General features: G+C 40.3%; 1 protein-coding gene across 1 annotated transcript in view; it reads left to right on the top strand.

The window, feature by feature from the left end:
* Window positions 1-20884, top strand: part of LOC137660879 (nesprin-1-like) — a 233977-nt gene that overhangs the window by 175424 nt on the left and 37669 nt on the right. The window contains 11 exon segments of the mRNA XM_068396056.1: window positions 5031-5165; window positions 5777-5883; window positions 7288-7438; window positions 8276-8410; window positions 8573-8728; window positions 10512-10718; window positions 12246-12347; window positions 14027-14146; window positions 15931-16131; window positions 18548-18721; window positions 19166-19297. Of these exon segments, the coding sequence (XP_068252157.1) occupies window positions 5031-5165; window positions 5777-5883; window positions 7288-7438; window positions 8276-8410; window positions 8573-8728; window positions 10512-10718; window positions 12246-12347; window positions 14027-14146; window positions 15931-16131; window positions 18548-18721; window positions 19166-19297 (1620 nt within the window).

Genomic DNA, 20884 nt, shown 5'->3' with positions numbered 1-20884 from the left:
TGCTTATTGCCACTAGTTCATTTTATTTAACAGTTGTTTTTGGTCATTCTTTAGGTTAAACTAGCATGCGGAGAACCGAATACATACAAGAAACCCAGCCATGTAATGTGACTGACTGGTTTTGAATTTGCTTTCCCTCCCTCCCCTACCTTTTCTTTTACTTCTTTTCTGGGCTTTGCTGTGCAAATTAAACATGATAAGCTTCGAAGATTTCTAGCTTGTAATGCAGATTAAAGTCTACTGAGAGGTTAGCTTGAAAAGTCACCTGACGTGCTAAGAACTATTTTTAGTCTAAAGCAACTGGATAACTATAAAACTTAACACAGCTTCACAAAAAAAACCCCAACAAACAAACACAAAGAAAAAAAAGGAAGGAAAAAATCCAGATGTTTATTCCTATTGCCTCTAAGATGAACTAACTTTAATGTTATTTGTGCATATTAAATCCCATGATCAGGCAAATGAAAAGCGTTATCAACTGCATGTAGGCATATAATACTATATTCTGATATATTACTTCTGAAGTGAAAAAGCATTACAGACTTGGTTGCTTCATTTTAAAATATACATGCTGCATTTTAAAATGTGCTGCATTTAAAATACAATAGTGTGATTTAGTTTACTTAAACTTTTAAAACAGATTTTTGGATGCTTTTCTAATATTGAAAATAACAAAAAAAATAATTTCCAGATGTAGAATATGAATCATTTAAGATGCTACATGCATGCAAGACTTGTTTATAAATTGCAGCTTTTTTTGGACTTCACTTACGGATCGTGGAAGAAAATAGTTATAGGCAGTATAACATCTTCAAATTGTCATTGAGCAATTTTTTTCAAATGAGAAATTCTTTAATGTCTTTTTCCAAGCAATCAGGCATAAAGTATTTCTTTTGGACTGAGGCTCAGAGCATCAGCTGCCCCAAAATGCACTAATAGTAGCGTTCTGCCGTTATTAACCCTGAGAAACATTACATGCTAATAGCACTGTTGCGCATGCATGTAAGAAACTCAGACTTACACGTCTCTAGATATACTGATAACCTCGTAATTGCACAGAGGCATAGACCTGCTGCACCCAGAAAAGGGAGGATCCTCCCAAGTTGTGCTGCAAGACCAAGAGCATTGTAAAGACTGAGCTATATTTTCCTTGAAGCAATATTTCAGCATATTTGTTATTCCTATGACACAAGGCTTTTTAGGAGCCACTGGGAGATTCTGTGACTTCCTTGCAGCAATTTCAGTTTTCCTTCTAATTTTGATTAATTAATATCACTAATGATATGGAAAAAGTGATTTGGAGACCAATGCCTTTATTCGTAAAATAAAGCAGTGAAACTAATCAGAAACATGCTGGATCAGCAGAGCTCCAGACTGCATTGATTCCAAATGTAGCATTTTTCAAGCACTTTGAAGGATATACAACACATTGCCTTGTTACTGTTATCTACTGTGACTTAGGAGCAATAAAAATAAATAGAATCCTTATAAAACAAAGAAGTAGAATGGATTCTGCAGTAAAAAAAAAAAACAACAGATAGTTTTTCTTTACTTTTTATTACAAAGTGTGTGTTTGGGAGAGATGACTTCAATTTCACAAGACAAATATGCCTGATATAAGTTTGTACAATTCTGAACTCCTTTGAGAGACCAATTTTATCACCATTTTCTTCAGGGATTTTCCAATTATTTCTGTGCTGGAGTGGATAGTCCCCAGGAATGACAGCTTCAAGCATTTATTTCCCTGGCTATTTAAAGGAAATGTGATACAGTTCCTTCAGACAGAAATCAAATGAAAATGCAAGTGTGTTTTTTGAACTTATATTCTATGATTTGAGAATGATAAAATCTGGTTCACAAATAATTTTGATCTTAAAAAGTATGTACAATAGCATATTTGCAAAACCTCGTTGCATCCACAAATGCCACAATCCCATTTACACTCTTTGCTATTCCAGGAACGGTGGGACTATTATTTATTTGTTTTAGTATGACTCCAAAATGGCAGCTTCTCGACCCTTTTCCCAGAGGAGTCTCAAAATCTAACTGAAATCAGCCTGCCCAAATGCAATGAAGAACTAGATACTATTCTCTAAAGGAATTTACAAGTTGAACAGCTATTGTCTCTAGAGCATATAAAATTAAGCAGATTTTTTTAATGTAATTTACAGAAAGATTGTATTTTCTCTCATTTTTAATAAAGAAATCAAAATTCTAGATGCTCTTTATCCCTCACATCATATTTTCTTTGCGTGATCTGATATCCTATAAAGATATTGCTCACACTGCAACCACGTCAGCTTTTCTATAAACTTGTTCCTACAAAGTAAAGTAGCGCAGTTTACTTGCAAACTGAATCCTTAGTGAAACAAAGCTATTTCATAGAGCAAGGGCTAACAGTTCTTCCCAGCTCTAGATACCTGCTTGTTTGCTTTGCCTCTCTGGCAGTTTATATCCTCTAATCAGTCCTTTCAACTCCAGTATACTCATCATCCCCCAAAATTGAAATCTTAGACTTATCTTCTACTATTTAGCAAAACTCTGCTGTTTCAGTGCCTGATGCCAGGGACACTGATGGCAGAGGTCCATCCCAGTTGTTAGCATAAGGAGCACCAGATGAGGCGAGAGGGGTTTTCTCAACCAGCTTCGGCCCTGCTGGTCCCTGCCTGATTTGAGACAAAGGCTCTCTGGAAGTTGGAATGTATGTTCGTTTTGGAGAGCCTGCTGTGAAGTCTGAACCATTTGGTGCTCTTTGTCTATTTAGAATAAGAGCTGAATCTTGGGCAAAATATGAATCCTACAAAAATAAGGTGTATAAACTAAATGGGAGAGGAATTAAGCCCTAGCTTTAGCTCTTGAAGCTTAAAAAAAAAAGCACAAACTCTAGTCGTCATGTGCATGCAAGTAACATTGAATAAGTCCAGAGGTGTGTAGATCTAAGTAGCCAGACCTTCAACAAGTCTGTCTTTAACATTAGGCGTGGTGTGTTAAAATCATAGAATCATAGAATGTCCTGAGTTGGAAGGGACCCACAAGGATCATCGAGTCCAACTCCTGTCCCAGCAAATTCCCTGCATTTGAATACATTGGCCACTAAAATAATTTAAATTTACAGCCAACATGGATTTCAGAAGTCAAGAAGTTGATAAAGCAGTTTTTGGAACCATTAAGGCAATTGTTCTTTTTTGCTTTGCTTACAGAGAAGGCTTGTTTAATCGCTCATGTTGGAAAAACATAAGGATAGAAGAAGGAAGTGAAGGGACTGTTGCTTTTGCTGTTCTATTATAGCATTCTGCTGTTAACTGACTGTGTTTCTGCCAACCATGGATAGAGTTATATACTTACTGATAAAGAAATTTTGATCAGAATGACAACTAGCATTCTCTCATTTTTAGTTAGACAAAAAAAAATTGCCTTTAATTACAGAATCACAGAATCACAGAATGTTAGGGATTGGAAGGGACCTCGAAAGATCAGCTAGTCCAATCCCCCTGCCGGAGCAGGATTGCCTAGACCATATCACACAGGAACAAGTCCAGGCAGGTTTTGAATGTCTCCAGAGAAGGAGACTCCACAACCTCTCTGGGCAGCCTGTTTCAGTGTTAGGTCACCCTCACTGTAAAGAAGTTTTTCCTCATATTTAAGTGGAACCTCCTATGTTCCAGCTTGCACCCATTGCCCCTTGTCCTGTCAAGGGATGTCACTGAGAAGAGCCTGGCTCCATCCTCATGACACTTGCCCTTTACATATTTATAAACATTAATGAGGTCACCCCTCAGTCTCCTCTTCTCTAAGCTAAAGAGACCCAGCTCCCTCAGCCTCTCCTCATAAGGGAGATGTTCCACCCCCTTAATCATCTTCGTGGCTCTGCGCTGGACTCTCTCTAGCAGTTCCCTGTCCTTCTTGAACTGAGGTGCCCAGAACTGGACACAATATTCCAGATGCGGCCTCACCAGGGCAGAGTAGAGGGGGAGGAGAACCTCTCTTGACCTACTAACCACACCCCTTCTAATACACCCCAGGATGCCATTGGCCTTCTTGGCCACAAGGGCACACTGCTGGCTCATAGTCATCCTGCTGTCCACTAGGACCCCCAGGTCCCTTTCCCCTACGCTGGTCTCCAACAGGTCTGTCCCCACCTTGTACTGGTACATGGGGTTGTTCTTGCCCAGATGCAGGACTCTACACTTGCCCTTGTTATATTTCATTAAATTTCTCCCCGCCCAACTCTCCAGCCTGTCCAGGTCTCTCTGAATGGCTGCGCAGCCTTCCGGCACATCAGCCACTCCTCCCAGTTTTGTGTCATCAGCGAACTTGCTGACAGTGCACTCTATTCCCTCATCCAAGTCATTAATGAATATATTGAATAGAACTGGTCCCAGTACCGACCCTTGAGGGACTCCGCTAGACACAGGCCTCCAACTGGACTCTGTCCCATTGACCACCACTCTCTGGCTTCTTTCCTTCAGCCAGTTCACAATCCACTTCACTACCCGATCATCCAGACCACACTTCCTCAGTTTAGCTGCGAGGATGCTGTGGGAGACCGTGTCAAACGCTTTACTGAAATCGAGATAGACCACATCCACAGCTTTACCATCATCTATCCACCGGGTTATGTCCTCATAAAAGGCTATCAGTTAGACTAAAGACCTGGCAGAAACAGTCCATTGATGCCCTGCATTGCCAGTTAGAGCTGCACTCTCCGTTACAGACCAATGCTGTTTTTTAGGAGAAGCAGAACAGTCTTCAGAAACACATCAGTCCGTGGTCTCTGATCTCTGGTGTTTGATTCTGCTAAGTGCAGTGGTGCATGTTTGGTTTTACATTTTTAGAGATGCTTTCTTTCTAGTAACCAACGACCAATAGAAGTCAGAAATCTTAAGTCATTGCTCACTTCAGAATTTATGTGAGCCAGCAGCTTGAGAGGTGGAAGGAGACACTATATGCGGTTTTGAGTTGATGAACTGGACCTGTGAGCTCTCTAGCAATATAAGAGTTAGTAAAATCTTTATTTCTTTTTCTTAAAGCAGGGGTCATTACAGGAAAAGGAGGAGAGTGATCTGGACTTTGTTTCCTCACAAAGCCCCAGTGTCCAAGAATGGCTGGCACAAGCAAGAACCACTCGCTCGCAGCAGCAGCAGAGCACCCTACAGCAACAGAAAGTTGGTGTTTTGCATTTTTTTTACTCCTATCCTTAGATTGTGCTTAACACTGTAGCTGAGCCATTCTTGTTAATACTTCCACTGAAATCTTCATTTTTACACTGTTTTTTACTCAGTGGTCTTATAATGATGCATCTGAGCTCACTATTTTACATCTGTAATAGCCAAGCAGACTAGACTTCCTGGATGATCGTAGTCAACTAACTTAATCACTCTCTACTTCCATTGTCCATTAGTAAAATTAAATTGAATCAACCCTTAAAGTTACTGTAAGAAGATGATGGTATTTGTTCAAAATATTAATCAACATTGTCTTTGTAGAAGCAAAGATCCACACATCACAGGGTATATTGTGTTGCGTGATACACAGACATCCTCGCTAGGTTAGATTCCAGAAACTGCGTTGCATTAGTCAATTAGTTCAACAATCCAGTTTATGTGACCAGTGTTTCTGTGTCGCTGGGTGGATATTTTGCACTGCTTTTGGTGTGCAAGCAAGCCATATCAGAAATAGCTCAGCTATCTTATGCAATGTAGACATATCCTTTCAAGGCAAAACCAAAAACAATCTGTTTGAGGTTTGTTTTGGTTTTTGTAACTTGCTATGCTAGGAGCTGGAACAAGAGCTAGAAGAACAGAAGAGTCTGCTTCGGTCAGTAGCATGCCGTGGAGAAGAAATCCTAACACAGCAAGGTGCTCCAGAAGGCCTATGTATAAGGTGTGCTTTCATGTATTCTTCTGCAAAGTAAATTTCTATGACTGTGCTTTGTCATGCTTATGTTTACATCCCTCTTCTGCATATAATCCACTAATTTTTGTTTTATCATTTTTATACAGCACCTAGGGTATTGGAGTCTGGGTTTATAATTCAGGAGTCTGATAATATAGTTACATAAACTGTTTTGTGCTAATAGATCACCTTTAACATTTACAAATTCTTTTTATTCTTATTATCAAACATCATGCTAAAATTACAAACTAGTAGGATTCATTAGACAAGCAGTGAATCAGTTACTATAGCTTTATGGTCCAGCACTGGTGTGTGAGTCGTAGCTGATCTCTAAAACATTGTAGTCTGCCATTGTAATCAGATCTTCCCAGACGAAATACTCATTGCTTAATTTTATTTTTCCTGTAGCTAGTGAATATTTTTCTTTTTGAAGCCTTCTGTATTTCGAATTTCATCTCTGGTCTGTGTTTTCTTGCACTCTTGCCCATCTGGGGGAAGTAGATGTCTATAAAAGCCTCAGTGCTGACTGGGAGAAATTTCTGCTGTAGCAAACGCATAAGAAAATAACTACCTACAGCCAATGCGGACCTTGAGGGAGCAGGAAGGACCAGGTCTTGAGAAGAGGAAACCAGGGTGAACATTCTCAACAGCTTGAGAATCAAGGAGCAGTCAATCCTTCAGTTAAAATACTTCGTTGATGTATCTCAGTAGTAGTGAGCATCTTTGTGGCTCCTCCAGCATGCCAAAGTCTAGAACATGAAGGTAGTTCATGAGGCAGCAGAACCAAGATTTATGCATAGGGATTGTAAGCTGTACTCAGTAAGTTCTTTTCCCCAGCATTTGTGTTAATTCAATGTGGTTTTTATTATAATACCAGAATATACTTATCTCCTTCTTTTTGAGGCTTCCTTCTGTCACAACGTGTTATACTATAGAAACAAAAAAAAAAAAAAAAAAAGAAAATGCTGAACTTCATTCACTGTTTACCAAAGCTAAACTCATATGCTTGCCCTGCATTAAAATATCAGAGTATGTCTGGCATTTTGAGAGGGGAGGTGAGGAAGGAGCCAGATAAAATTTTTTTATTTCATGCTTTGAAGTAAAGCTTGTTTAAAGGTAACATTTCAATGTAGTATATATTCAGTCTGGTTTGGGGGCTCTTACTTAGTATGGGTACTTGCAAGTCTAAACAGTTTCTTAGAAAGTATCCCATCAGTCAAGAACTTCTTGCAGTTAAAAAACAGCCTTTGTCTTACTATCTAAAAAAACCCCCAAGTTAAAGCTTTAAAAAGTAGCAATTTAAATGTAGAATTTCCTAATTGAGAGGAAATAAACACCTTATGCTGTTATAACTTTTGTATTTGTTAAACCTTTATGCATCTTGTCATTCAGTGAAAAGCCTGATACACTCTCTGAGGAATTAGGCTTGGAAGGTGAGAAGCCATCATCTGAAGAACAGATGAAGATGAAATGGGAAAGCCTGAACCAGGAATTCAATACCAAGCAGAGACTGCTCCAGAAAGCTTTGGAACAAGAACAGCTGGTAGCTATTTTTAATTTCTCTTTGCATTTTCTGTATGAAAGCAGTTGTCACAAGATGAGGTACAGTGTGTGCATAGCAGATGCATTAAGGTGATGTAGTTAATGCAAAGAATATGGAAAAATTTATTTTTGTGACATCTTTAAAAGCTGTTAAATATTGGCACTAGCACTACTCTTGTTAAGTGATTTGAATTGTACTATCATTCAGGTGAATAAACTAGAAAGGAAGAAAGGGCTTAGACAAAATTTTAATCTACTTATCTAACCCAGGATAATTCTGTAACAAATCACCCCTCTGATGTTGACCAGTACTCTGGCAACAATTTAGAGGAAAAACTACTATTTTCAGTTTGAATTTTTATTGGTTACATTCAATTCTTGGTTTTAGTGAGTATGCGACAAAGAAGGAAATGATTTCAGCCACAGAATTTTTACTGAAAGAAGCGGGGATTAATAACTAAATTGGGAACAGTCCAAGATCTATATTAATGTACATCCTCCATTTTATTTTTAATAGACCCAGGCCCACTATCCTTTATATACTACTACATTAAAATCAGTTTCCAAAGTCCTAAATATCTTGTATTCATTTCACAGTAATTAATTATGGTTTTGGTAAAAACAAGTCATTGTTAATTCTGGCCACAACTATTTATTCTGCACTTCTAGTGACCATCCTGTTGAGCAATCTTTTGTTCAAGATATTCAAGACAGAACAGTCATGGAAGGGCCATGAGCATTATGTGGTGATATCCTCAGTCAACAGTAGAATCTGTATAGCCAAATTTTATGCCCTATGTGTGTGGTAGAAGCACTCTAATTAGTACTTCTCTCTCAGCAGCTTTATAGCAGACCAAACAGACTGCTATCTGGAATTCCTTTGTATAAGGAGGAAGGACAGGATGAAGATAAATCCTCAGTGTCGCCAGTATTGGTTGAATTGAATCAGGCCTTTGAAAATGCATCATCTGAGGTAACATTTCAATTGTCTTTACATCTGTCTTCCAGCAGAGCCACATTTACAATGAAAACTCCTCTAGTTCCTACATGAAAATCCAGCCCTTTCCCAAATGTTAGATGTTAGGAAGAGTATCTTGTACTTCTGCTCTCAACTTCTCTGGTTCCTTTTGCCCAGGCTGGATGGGGGGAGGAGAGCCTGCATCTCGAACAAAAGCTGTATGATGGTGTCGCAGCCACCTCCTTGTGGCTAGATGGTGTGGAAGAACAGGTCTTTGTTGCTACAGCCCTGTTGCCAGAGGAAGAAACAAAAACATACCTCTGCAAGCAAGAGGTAAGGAATCCATGAATAGGACTTACTTTAAATTGCCAGTAAAGGTGCATTTTATGTAGTGTTTAGAAGGAAAATATTAGAACACTAGATAAGTGATATGTCGCTGTCATAATCTCTATATAATTGTGGTATTCTGCTACTGTTTAGAAGTAACTCTATTCACTGTGTAGAGAATTGTGGTGGGTTGACCCTGGCTGGATGCCAGGTGCCCACCAAAGCCTCCCTATCACTCCCCATCCTATGCTGGACAGGGGAGAGAAAATATAACGAAAGGCTCGTGGGTTGAGATAAGGACAGGGAGAGATCACTCAGCAATTACTGTCACGGGCAAAACAGACTCGACTTGGGGAAATCAGTTTAATTTTATTACCAATCAAAATCATAGTAGGATAATGAAAAATAAAAACTAAATCTTAAAACACCTTCCCTCCACCCCTCCCTTCTTCGCAGGCTCAACTTCACTCACAATTTCTCTACCTCTTCCCCCACCAGTGGCACAGGGGGATAGGGAGTGGGGGTTGAGGTCAGTTCATCACACGTTGTCTCTGCCGTTCCTTCCCCCTCGGAGGGAGGACTCCTCACACTCTGCCCCTGCTCCAGCGTGAGGTCCCTCCCATAGGAGACAGTTCTCCACGAACTTCTCCAACGTGAGTCCTTCCCACGGGCTACAGTTCTTCACGAACTGCTCCAACATGGGTCCTTTCCATGGGGTGCAGTCCTTCAGGGACAGACTGCTTCAGCGTGGGTCCCCCAAGGGGTCACAAGTCTTGCCAGCAAACCTACTCCAGCCTGGGCTCCTCTCTCCATGGGTCCACAGGTCCTGCCAGGAGCCTGCTCCAGCACAGGCTTCCCGCAAGGTCACAGCCTTCTTTGAGCACATCCACCTGCTCCAGCGTGGGGTCCTCCACGGCTGCAGGTGGATATCTGCTCCACCGTTAATCTACATGGGCTGCAGGGAACAGCCTGCCTCACCATGGTCTGCACCACGGGCTGCAAGGGAATCTCTGCTCCGGCGCCTCCCCCTCCTTCTTCACTGACCTTGGTCTCTGCAGAGTTTTTCTTCTCACATATCCTCACTCCTCTCTCCGTCTGCAGTTGCGCAGGGGTTTTTTTCCCCGTTCTTAAATATGCTATCACAGAGGCGCTACCACCATCACTGATGGCCTTGGCCAGTGGCGAGTCCATCTTGGAGCTGGCTCTGTCGGGCATAGGGGAAGCTTCTAGCAGCTTCTCACAGAAGCCACCCCTGTAGCTGCACTTCTGCCAAAACGTGGCATGCAAACCCGATACCAGAATGTTGCAGAAAGCAGCACCTGACCCGAATTTTGCCTCATCAGAAGAGAATTAAACATAGAGTTTTTCTTCTGTTTAACTCCTTTGCGAAGTATTACCAAACAACACAGTATTGAAATAGAAATGAAGTGAAAAAGAGGGAGGAGTGCTCTGGGATATGGAAACAGTACAAATTCATCAACATGAAGTGGAGAGGCAGAGAGGGGGACAGGGAGGAAAAAAAGCTTTTTCAGCAGCTACATGGTTTTCTGCTTCCCGAAGCCCTTATTTGGGCAGGTTTATTTTGTTTCAGCACTTGTTTTCCTCAGAGCAGTCCGGGGGTTTTTTATTATCAGAAATACTGTAGCTACATAACTTTGTCTAGTGTGTGTATATTCACAATGTAAAAAAATCACTGCACCACTGCAAAATTGGCAATGGTTATGGCAATATGTTTGTCTGCTTTCTAGAATGTCTAATTGTCACTTTGTTTTGTTTTCTACAAAATCAGTCTCTTGCCAAAGAAATCAAAGAGATAACAGAAGAATTGGATAAGAACAAGAACTTATTTGCTCAGATATTTCCTGAGAATGGTGATAGGGATATTATAGAAGACACTTTGGATTGTCTCCTGAGAAGACTGACCTTGTTGGAGTCAGTAGTAAATGAGAGATGCCATCAGATGAAAGGAAGGCTCCAGCAAATAGTGACATTCAAGGTATGATGCCCATCTGAAGGAATTATCAGGGATACACGACAAATGTGGATATAAAGGATGTGATTCTCAAAGCAATGAGAATTTTTGGTACCAAATAAAGAGAACAAGTTTTCACAGTTTTTTACTGAAAATCAAACTTCCTCTTAGGCTATGCAAAACTTGGCACCCAAATCATCATCCAAAATTTAAACTCTCTGCTACAAACCTTCTGTAACTCATACGGTTATTGTAGAAGTGATCATTCATCCCACACCTTCTCCCCCTACGGGCATTGCAATGAATGGAAGTTGTTGACTACTGATCTCAGAAAAAGCAACTTTAGGGTTCTACTCTGCACATTTTATAATTTCATAAATGATAGAGTACACTGTTTTTATTAGCTGTGATAAAATAGAAAACATAATACAGATTTCCACCTTTCTGATCGTCTTTAAGCCATTCCATTATTCTATAAGAGCTTGTATCTCAAATTTCTGTATTGAGCAAAGCAGAAAAAATGAAGAGAAATGGAGAAATGTTGGCTTTTAGAAATCTTTTCAAACAGAGTTCAGAAATGCTTTCAGACCTTACTTGGTATCTGTCTCCTCTTCTATTCTTATCATATAAAGCCTCCAGTATAGTTCAGTTTTAATGAAAAAAAAACATGAATTCCAGCAAAAAACAATATGGAAAATAGATTTCTGGTATCTTTAGATTAGGATCGTTGCATAGGATGTTACTACAGGATTTCTTTCCTAACTCCATAGTCTTTCCTCTGCAGTAGATAGGAAAAAAAATGTCAACAGTTTTGAATAAAAGGCTTTCCTTTGGCAAAGAAAGGAGACAATCCTGTGCCTTATTGTTATACCAGAGATATTTAATTTAAAGGAATTACTGCATGCAAAAAAAAAATCAGAAACACACTCCTATATAATGCTAAAAGTCTTAGAGAATTGTGCTGATTATTTTCTATTTTACCAATATTAGGAGTTTTGTTGGGTTGAATGCTTGAAAAAAAAAATTGATTGTAGCTTTGCAAAATTGTTAAGTAACATGTATGTGTCTAGTCTAGTAAGGCACTCTAAAAGTTGTAATGTGTAGTTAGCCCTTTAATGGGTTGAAGCCTTGTTTACCTTTTTGTTATATTTGCTCAAGTTTGTAATGAAAAAAACTTGCCTTAAAAAGTAAAACCTAGCTTGTTTATGAGCATATGTGATTGAGTAAACTGCACAAGAATAACATTTTTTTGTTAAATTAAGCTAACTGACCGTTGCTAAATAATTATCTAATTGAAAGACAAAAGCAGAAGTCTGTTCACAGGTTATGTTTTGAATAGGAGTGGGTTTAGCTTTTTGCTCATATATATCCACTTATGGATTTTCAGCAATGTTACATGTTTTGCATTGGATAATTATGGTGCTTCCAATGTTGAATAGTTTTTATGCCTTAGTGCTGACATTGTAATGCTTTAAACTTCTTGGAATGTAAAATATTTTCGAGTTGTTTTATGTGTGATTGGCTATAATTTGTTTTTGTTGTCTCCTGTAGAATGATTTGAAGCTCCTGTTTACATCAGTGGCTGATAACAAATATTTAGTTCGACAGAAACTGGCAGAGGCAGTTGAGAAACCAGAAACAGAACAAATGCAGGTATTGCCAAATGTCTATTACTTAGGCAGGGGGGAGGGAAGAGATAAAGTTTCTGTTCAAGGTATAACTGGTTCTAGAGAACTGTTGCTTTTTATGGGAGAATGTATATGTTCACATAAAGTATGTGAAAATGATTACTTCCAAGAGTGTACTTCACATGTTTATAAATTAAGAAAAAAAACAAACACAAAGTTTCTTTCTTATCTCCACAGTTGACCTAGTTGTGCACATGCTGGGCACTATTTGAAAGAAAGAAAACTTCAGTCAACCAAAAAAAGTCTAAAGTTTGGCTAAATTGTTTGGCTATTACACTTTGTTAAAAACCAAAGACACTTTCTTCTGCACTGGTTCATAGTAATATCTTGGCTGTTATTCATTTTAATTTAAGGCAATAATTGTTTTTTTATTTATCAGGAATTGCCTGATGAATTTGACAAAATACATCCTGTTCCCTTGTTTCTGTTTTGCCAATGAGAAAAGTGGATGAAGCATGTTAAGGGCTACTTTGTACAGAAGTTTTTTGTTACCCAAGAGCTACTGCTGTCTGGTTCCAGCAGGTGACTGAAAGGAAGAGACTTATCCTTCAGCTAAACAGAAATACTCACCTTTATATATCTGATAATCAAATTTGGAAGGAATTTTAATTCATGTTATGAGTAAGAGAGCTAGCAGTCTGTGTCTTTCTTTTGTATCTTCCATGATGTGGAAGATTGGTGAAAATTTAGCTGCTATATGATTAATTTAACTATCAAATAGGAAAATGACATGTTAACAAAAACAACCAAATTCATTTTTTTCTGAACATCTACCTTGGCTGATAAAACATTCAAATTTAAAAGCATTGCTGTTTGTTCAAGATGTGATTGGGAAAATAGAAATAAGGCCCTTAATCATCCAGGTAACTTAGCTGCATGAAATATAAGTTTAGTGACTGTATTATGCATACTTCACACTACTAGGAGTCAGGAGTTCTGCTCACATATATAGTTTAAGCATTTGGATATGCAGACTACAGGAGTCTACCTTGTGCTTTTACCTTTGTTATAGCTTGCATGCATTAATTCAGCAGACTTCTAGGTTGAAAGACATTGTTTCTTGTAGCTTTCATTGAAAAAAGTCAAATTATCACCTGCATACACTTGCAGATACCAACCTGTGTGCTTTCAGTTGTCATTTTCGAAGTACAAAAGGGGATGTGCAAGTCCTTTTCCTTGACAGTAATTTTGGTCCTATCCTAGTCCTGTAAGGAAACTGTGCACAGCTCTTTGCGATCATGTACGTCTTTTGCTAAGATGGTTGTGTGCTTGGTGCTCAGATATGACAGAAATGAGTGTTAATACAAAGAATGCTTTAAAAGAAGGTGTTAGAACAACTAGCACTCCTTTTGTGCCTGTACCATATAATTAAAGGCGTGGAACTTCACAGCAAGGTTTTGTATAAAATAATGTATGATACTAAGACAGTTTATTATTAAAAAAATAATAATGCCATATTGTATTTAATTTTAAGAAACAAGCTGGGCTCTTCCAACTTTGAATTAATACTTTTTCCTTTAAAATTTCAGCAGACTAAAGGACTGATGAATGCTTCAGGCAGAAAACAGAAAAGAATATTACCATATGATAGCTACAGTACTGTTATTAAACCTTCAAACTAAATGATGTAATTTTCAAATACAGGTCATACTGCAGGCAGAAGAAGGTTTGAAGGAACTAGACACTGGAATCAATGAATTAAAGAAGCGTGTAGACATGCTACAAATTGACCAACCTTCTGTGCAAGAGCTGTCTAAGATCCAGGTATGGTTCCATCCCAGACCTGTCTGGTGATATCAAAGGTATTAGTATGCACTTTTTTATTGTTCATGAGGCAGTTTAGGAAAGCATTTCAGTGTATATAAAAGATTATTCTCTCCCTGATTCACCTAGTTTTTCTACTTCTGCATTTTCAGATTTTCTAACATCTTTGTTATTAATAGTATTAATCATAAAAACACATAAAAACGTGTTTTCTTTCAGCTCTTGTTGAACCCCTGTTCAAATAGATAAAGTTAAGCATGTAAATATAAATACCTGCTACGGTTGAGCCCTGTTCTCACCAGTGTCTCGTGATCTGGGGTTTAGTTCTTTCTCACGTCCATCGTTTAAAAAAAAAAAAAAGGAGAGAGGTGAAGGGGGGATAGATAGCAAAGTGTGACCTGAAACTGGAAATGTTCTGCTTTTACTAGAACACCTCTCATGTTCCTGCATACTTTCACTTAGACTTGGTTTTGAACACACCTAAGTAGTAGGACTCTTCTCTGAAGTAGGTACATGTGGGCAATTCATCCAAAACTTTTATAAGGCTGTTGAAACTCCTTTGTGAGCGGTTTAGTGCTGAGGTATTGGAATGCTTAAGGAAAGATCAAGAAGGTTTACGACTGAATTTTACCCTTTATAATGACATAATAATAAATTGGAAGCAAAGAAAACAGCTGAAACTCGACCATAAACTTATTAGGCCAAGAAAACGGTGATCTCAATTAAAAATTAATGAGAAAGAGTTTGTGTAAATGTGTCTCTTGCACAGTGCTTTATCCTTTTGATCTTAGAGCCTCCTGATTTTTTTTTTTGCTGTCAGATTATGTCTAGATATCCCTCCCTCCTTGATTTCAGTTTTTAGAGAAGCCTTCCCTTTGCTTTTTTGACAGTTATGCTTCTCACAATCGTCTCTAAATCTAGGAGAGCCAGCTGCAGTTTGAGAGTGGTTACTTTGCTGTAGCACTGGATGGTCATAGAGATATTTTGGTTTATTAGTTTCTGGATGTCTTGTCTTGATTAAAAGTATGGGCTTACCCTCACAGTTAGATGTATGTTCTGAGAATACAATTCTCAAAATCAAAACAAGAACATAATCCTGTTCAGGTAAAGAAAAGCATCTGTAGGTTGTTCTCACTTTTATGGTTGAAGTGTACAAGATGAGTAATAGCACACGGGAACTGATGACCTTCTTCCTTTTGGCTCATTTTGTAATTTGGCAGTATGGGCACACTGTGAAATACACACTGCACTTTTTCTACATTTTACTGTTCTATATAGTGTATATTGCTATTTTGGTCCTGGTTTGGTTTTTACTACAGGTTGTGTGTATCTTGCTTGCTACCAGGAAGCTGCTGGGATAGGAGAGGGAGACAAATCTGGCTTTGAGATGCCTGTAGTCTCTAGCCACGATGGAGTTCATCCAACCCCCTGCATTATAAGAAGCAAAACATAAACAGCATCTGCAGTGTGCAGTAGACACACAGTACTCTGGTTTTTGATGACTTAAGCCAAATCACCCTACTCCTTTGCTACTTAAAGCAAACCTTTGGGATTCTGCGAACTTTGCTCCTGAATGCATACACATGAAAGAGTTGCTTATTTTTCTTCTCTTTAAATGATGAGTTGTTAATTTATCAATTAGGTCAGTATATCTGCACAGTTGACCTGGGAATAGATGTTATTCTGTTAGTATTCACAGAGGAATACAGGGACAGTAAGGTTGCTTATAGGAAGACATGTAATGTGTGAAGTAAGAATCACCATTGCTACTTTTTGCACCCAAGGATATGTATGATGAGCTTCTGATGATCATTGGATCCAGACGGAGTGACCTGAATCAGAATCTGGCTCTTAAGAGGCAGTATGAACGGGCTTTGCAGGACCTGGCTGACCTATTAGAAACAGGCCAAGAAAAGATGGCTGGTGACCAGAAAACTATTGTTGCTTCTAAGGAAGAGGTTCAATCACTACTTGACAAACATAGGGTAAGAAACTGTGACATATTTCAGGACTAATCATGACTGTAAGCTTGTACACAGCAAATCCTAACCTTTTATTCCTAAAGGTTCAGGAGCTTTTCAGAATACTGGGCCAGTATTAAATCAAGATATATTAAAACTTACTGTATGTTAAGTTGGAATCAAAGAACTGTTCTGACTGAATAACTTTCAAATGCTCTGTTGAAGGTGAACCCAGGTAGATCACATTTTCTTCCTCATTCTAATAACAAGTTCCTGTTCTTGTCCTGTCATGCTATATAGCATTTTCATCCACACTCCATTTTTTCCCAATGGAAATTACGTTTGCTAATAGCACTCACAAAATATAACAATACTTTTCCACAATTTTTTATTAGGCAGAATTTTTTGATGGTGTATATCTGATTTCATAGAATCATAGAATGGTTTGGGTTGGAAGAGACCTTAAAGATCATCTAGTTCCAACCCCCCTGCCACAGGCAGGGACACCTTTCCACTAGATCAGGTTGCTCAAAGCCCCATCCTACCTAGCCTTGAACACTTTCAGGGAGGGGGCATCCACAGCTTCTCTGGACAACCTGTTCCAGTGTCTCACCACCCTCACAGTAAAGAATTTCTTCCTAATATCTAATATAAATCTACCCTATTTCAGTTTAAAACTGTTACCTCTCATCCTGTCACTACATGCCCTTGTAAAAAGTCCCTCTCCAGCCTTCCTGTAGGCCCCCTTCAGGTACTGGAAGGCTGCTGTAACGCCTCCCCGGAGTCTTCTCTTTGCCAGGCTGAACAACCCCAATTCTCTCAGCCTGTCTTTATAGGAGAGGTGCTCCAGCCCTCTGATCACCTTCATGGCTCTCCTCTGGAGTCATTCCAACAGGTCCGTGTCCTTATGTTGGGGGCCCCACAGCTGAATGCAGTACTTCAGATGGGGTCTCATGAGAGCAGAGCAGAAGGGGAGAATCACCTCTCCTGACCTGCTGGCCACTCTTCTTTTGGTGCAGCTGAGGATACAGTTGGCTTTCTGGGCTGCAAGCGTACACTGCCAGCTCATGTTGAGCTTCTCATCAACCATCACACCCAAGTCCTTCTCCTCAGGGCTGCTCTCAATCCGTTCGCCTTTCAGCCTGTATTTGTGCTTGGGATTTCCCTGACCCCTGTGCAGGACCCTGCACTTGGCCTTGTTGAAGTTCATGCGTTTCGCATAGGCCCAGCTCTCAAGCCTGTCAAGGTCCTTCCCTCCAGCATGTCAACCACACCACACAGCTTGATGTCGTTGGCAAACTTGCTGAGAGCACGCTCAATCCCACTGTCCATGTCTCCGACAAGGATGTTAAACAGTGCTGGTCCCAATACCGACCCCTGAGGAACGCCACTCGTCACTGGTCTCCACTTGGATGTTGAGCCGTTGACTGCAACACTTGGAGTGCAACTGTCCAGCCAGTTCCATATTCACAGAGTGGTCCATCCATCAAGTCCATGTCTCTCCAATTTAGAGACAAGGATGTCGTGTGAGACAGTATCAAGTGCTTTGCACAAGTCCAGGTAGATGACGTCAGTTGCTCTTTCCCTATGCACCAATGCTGTAACCCCATCATAGAAGGCCACCATATTTGTCAGGCACAACTTGCGCTTAGTGAAGCCATGTTGACTGTCACCAATCATGTCTTTATTTTCTATGTGCCTTAGCATAGTTTCTAGGAGGATCTGCTTCATGATCTTGCCAGGCACAGAGGTGAGACTGACTGGCCTGTAGTTCCCTGGGTCTTCCTTTTTTTTTCCTTTTTAAAAATAGGAGTTATGTTTCCTCCTTTTCCAGTCAGTGGGGACTTCACCAGACTGCCATGACTTCTCAAAAATGATGGATAGTGGCTTAGCAACCTTATCCATCAGTTCCCTCAGGACTTGCAGATGCACCTCATCAGGTCCCATGGATTTGTGGACCTTCAGGTTCCTTAGATGGTCTTGAACCTGATCTTCTACAGTGGGTGGTTCTTCATTCTCCCAGTTCCTGCCTTTGCCTTCTGCAACTTGGGCAGTGTGGCTAGAGCACTTGTCAGTGAAGACAGAGGTGAAAAAGTCATTGAGTACCTCAGCCTTCTCCATATCCCGGGTTATCAGGTCTCCTGTTTCCTTCCAGAATTTGAGGTATTTTTGTTTATGGAATGAGAGTTGGGATAGAATTTGTGTGGGAAGGATGACCTCTTTTCCTTCTTCAAAAAGGCCATTGTCCCTTTTTGTATCGTGTGTTGGATTTTGTGAAATGTTGATTGAGTGAAAAGTTTGCCTAATTCTATGTCTACAGCTACCTGATTGTACTGCTATTGTCTTAAAATGTTGGTTTAGTGGTAATGAATTGAGTAACAATTGCACCTTCTCTTTTCTGTTCTCTCTTTACCCTCTCCCTTGCACCCAAATTTCTCAGGAGTATTTTCAGGGGTTGGAGTCTCACATGATCCTGACAGAAACGCTCTTTAGAAAGATGAGTAGCTTAGCCCTCTTGAAAGAAACTCAGTCACATTCAGAGCTAATGACACAAGCTTCAGCTATATTAAAGCTGGCTCATAAACGAGGGGTGGAGCTGGAATACATTCTAGAGGTGAGAATTTCTGTCATCTTTTTTGTACTGCTATTGTGATCAACCACCAGGATATTCTGTAATGTTGATTTCCTGTGCTTGGACAGAATTGATGGACATCAGTCCCTTTTGTCATACACACAAGGCACTGATAGACTATGTGTAATCCTTGCTATTTAACTGTTGTGACCTTCAGGTGACACAAGTTGTGTTCCTGTAAATTTAAGAGACTGCTTACCCTTAGCTGACATGGAGACCATGACAGCTTTATCAATGTGTTCTCTCTAAAAGCTGAGCTTGACACAGAGATGGTGTCTTATTATAGGTTCACCAGACATTTGTACTGTTATTGCTGTACATTCACAGCCATGCAGCTGTAGGATTTCAGATTGAGAAATCAAGTAATAAAAATTCTAGATACGCAGATCAGTATTCACCATATATGTGGATAATTTGTGTTTGCAGACCTGGATGCATCTGGATGAAGATTACCAGGAACTTACCAGACAACTGGAGTCTGTTGAAGGTAGCATCCCCACTGTTGGTTTGGTGGAAGAGACGGAGGACAGGCTTACAGACCGGATTACACTTTTTCAGGTTGGTGGTTTTTAGACATTCTTTATGGAAAAGTGGGATGAAAGGGACCTCTGAAGGTCGTCTAGTCCAGCCTTCCACTTGAAGCAGGACAGTTATCATTGGCTGGATCAGCCACAGCATTGGAAACCTCGAAAGATGGATATCCCACAGCCAAGCTGGGGATCAATTGCAATGCTGCACCACATCCTTCTGAAAAGGTTTTCTATAATGCCCAATCTAAGCCTTCAACTTTCAGCTTGTCGCCATTGTCCTTTTTATATTGTGTGGCACTACTGAGGAGCATTTACCTCTATTATCTTTTTAATTCTGCTCCAAATAGTTGTAGGCCTGGGGCTGATAAGCCTGCGGGCGGCACGCCAATGTTTGTGGGTCGGTGTGCTAGCGAGGTCCTTTGGTCTGCTGTCTCAGTGGAGGTAGGGGATGGAGAGCCATGCGACAGCAAAGACACAAGGGTTATTGATGGGTTAGAAACCACGGAAGCATCTGAGAATGGTCATGTAGGAACTAGGACTTCTCCCCCGAAAAAGGTGGTGGGATCAATAGCCCAACTGAAGTACATCTACACCAATGCATACAGCATGGGCAACAAACAGGGGCAGCTGGAAGCCATTGTGCAGGAGGAAAACTATGATATAGTTGTCATCACAGAAACATGGTGGGATGACTCGCAGAACTGGAGTGCTGCAATGGATGGCTATAAACTCTTCAGAAGGGATAGGCAAAGTAGGAGAGGCAATGGGGTGGCTCTGTGTGTTGCGGAGTGTTTTGATTGTCTAGAACTTGATGATGGTGAGTGTTTATGGGTAAGAATCAGGGGGAAGGCCAACAAGGCAGATACCATGGTGGTAGTCTGCTATAGACCACCCAAGCAGGATGAAGAGGCAGACGAAATGTTCTATAAGCAGCTGGGAGAAGTCACACAATTGCTAGCCCTTGTTCTTATGGGGGACTTCAACTTACCAGATGTCTCCTGGAAATACATTACACCAGAAATAGTCTAGGATGTTCCTGGAGTGTGTGGAAGATAACCTTCTGACACAGCTAGTGAGTGAGCCAACTAGGGAAGGTGCCCTGCTGGACCTGTTGTCTGCAAACTGAGAAGGACTTGGGGGTGATGTGACGGTTGGGCATAGTGTTCACAAAATTATAGTTTTCAGTTCTCAGAAAAATAAGGAGGGGGGTCAGCAGAACTGCTGCCCTGGACTGCCGGAGGGAAGACTTTGGCCTGTTTAGGAGACTGGTTGACAGAGTCCTGAAGAGCAAAGGAGTCCAGGAAGGCTGGACATTCTTCAAGAAGGAAGCCTTAAAGATGCAGGAGGAGGCCGTCCCCAATGTGCCGAAAGACAAGCCGGCAGGGAAGAAGACCAGCCTGGCTAAACAGAGCTTTGGCTGGAACTCAAGAAAACAGAGAGTTTATGACCTTTGGAAAAAGGGGCAGGCAACTCAGGAGGACTACAAGGATGTCATGAGGTTATGCAGAGAGAAAATTAGAAGACCCAAAGCCCAACTAGAACTTAATCTGTCTGCTGCCATAAAAGACAATAAGACATGTTTCTATAAATACATTAGCAACAAAAGGAGGACTAA

The sequence above is a fragment of the Nyctibius grandis genome, chromosome 1 (genome assembly GCF_013368605.1).
Source record: "Nyctibius grandis isolate bNycGra1 chromosome 1, bNycGra1.pri, whole genome shotgun sequence".
NCBI classification, from domain to species: Eukaryota; Metazoa; Chordata; class Aves; order Nyctibiiformes; family Nyctibiidae; genus Nyctibius; species Nyctibius grandis.
This window is presented reverse-complemented; position numbering and strand designations above follow the sequence as displayed.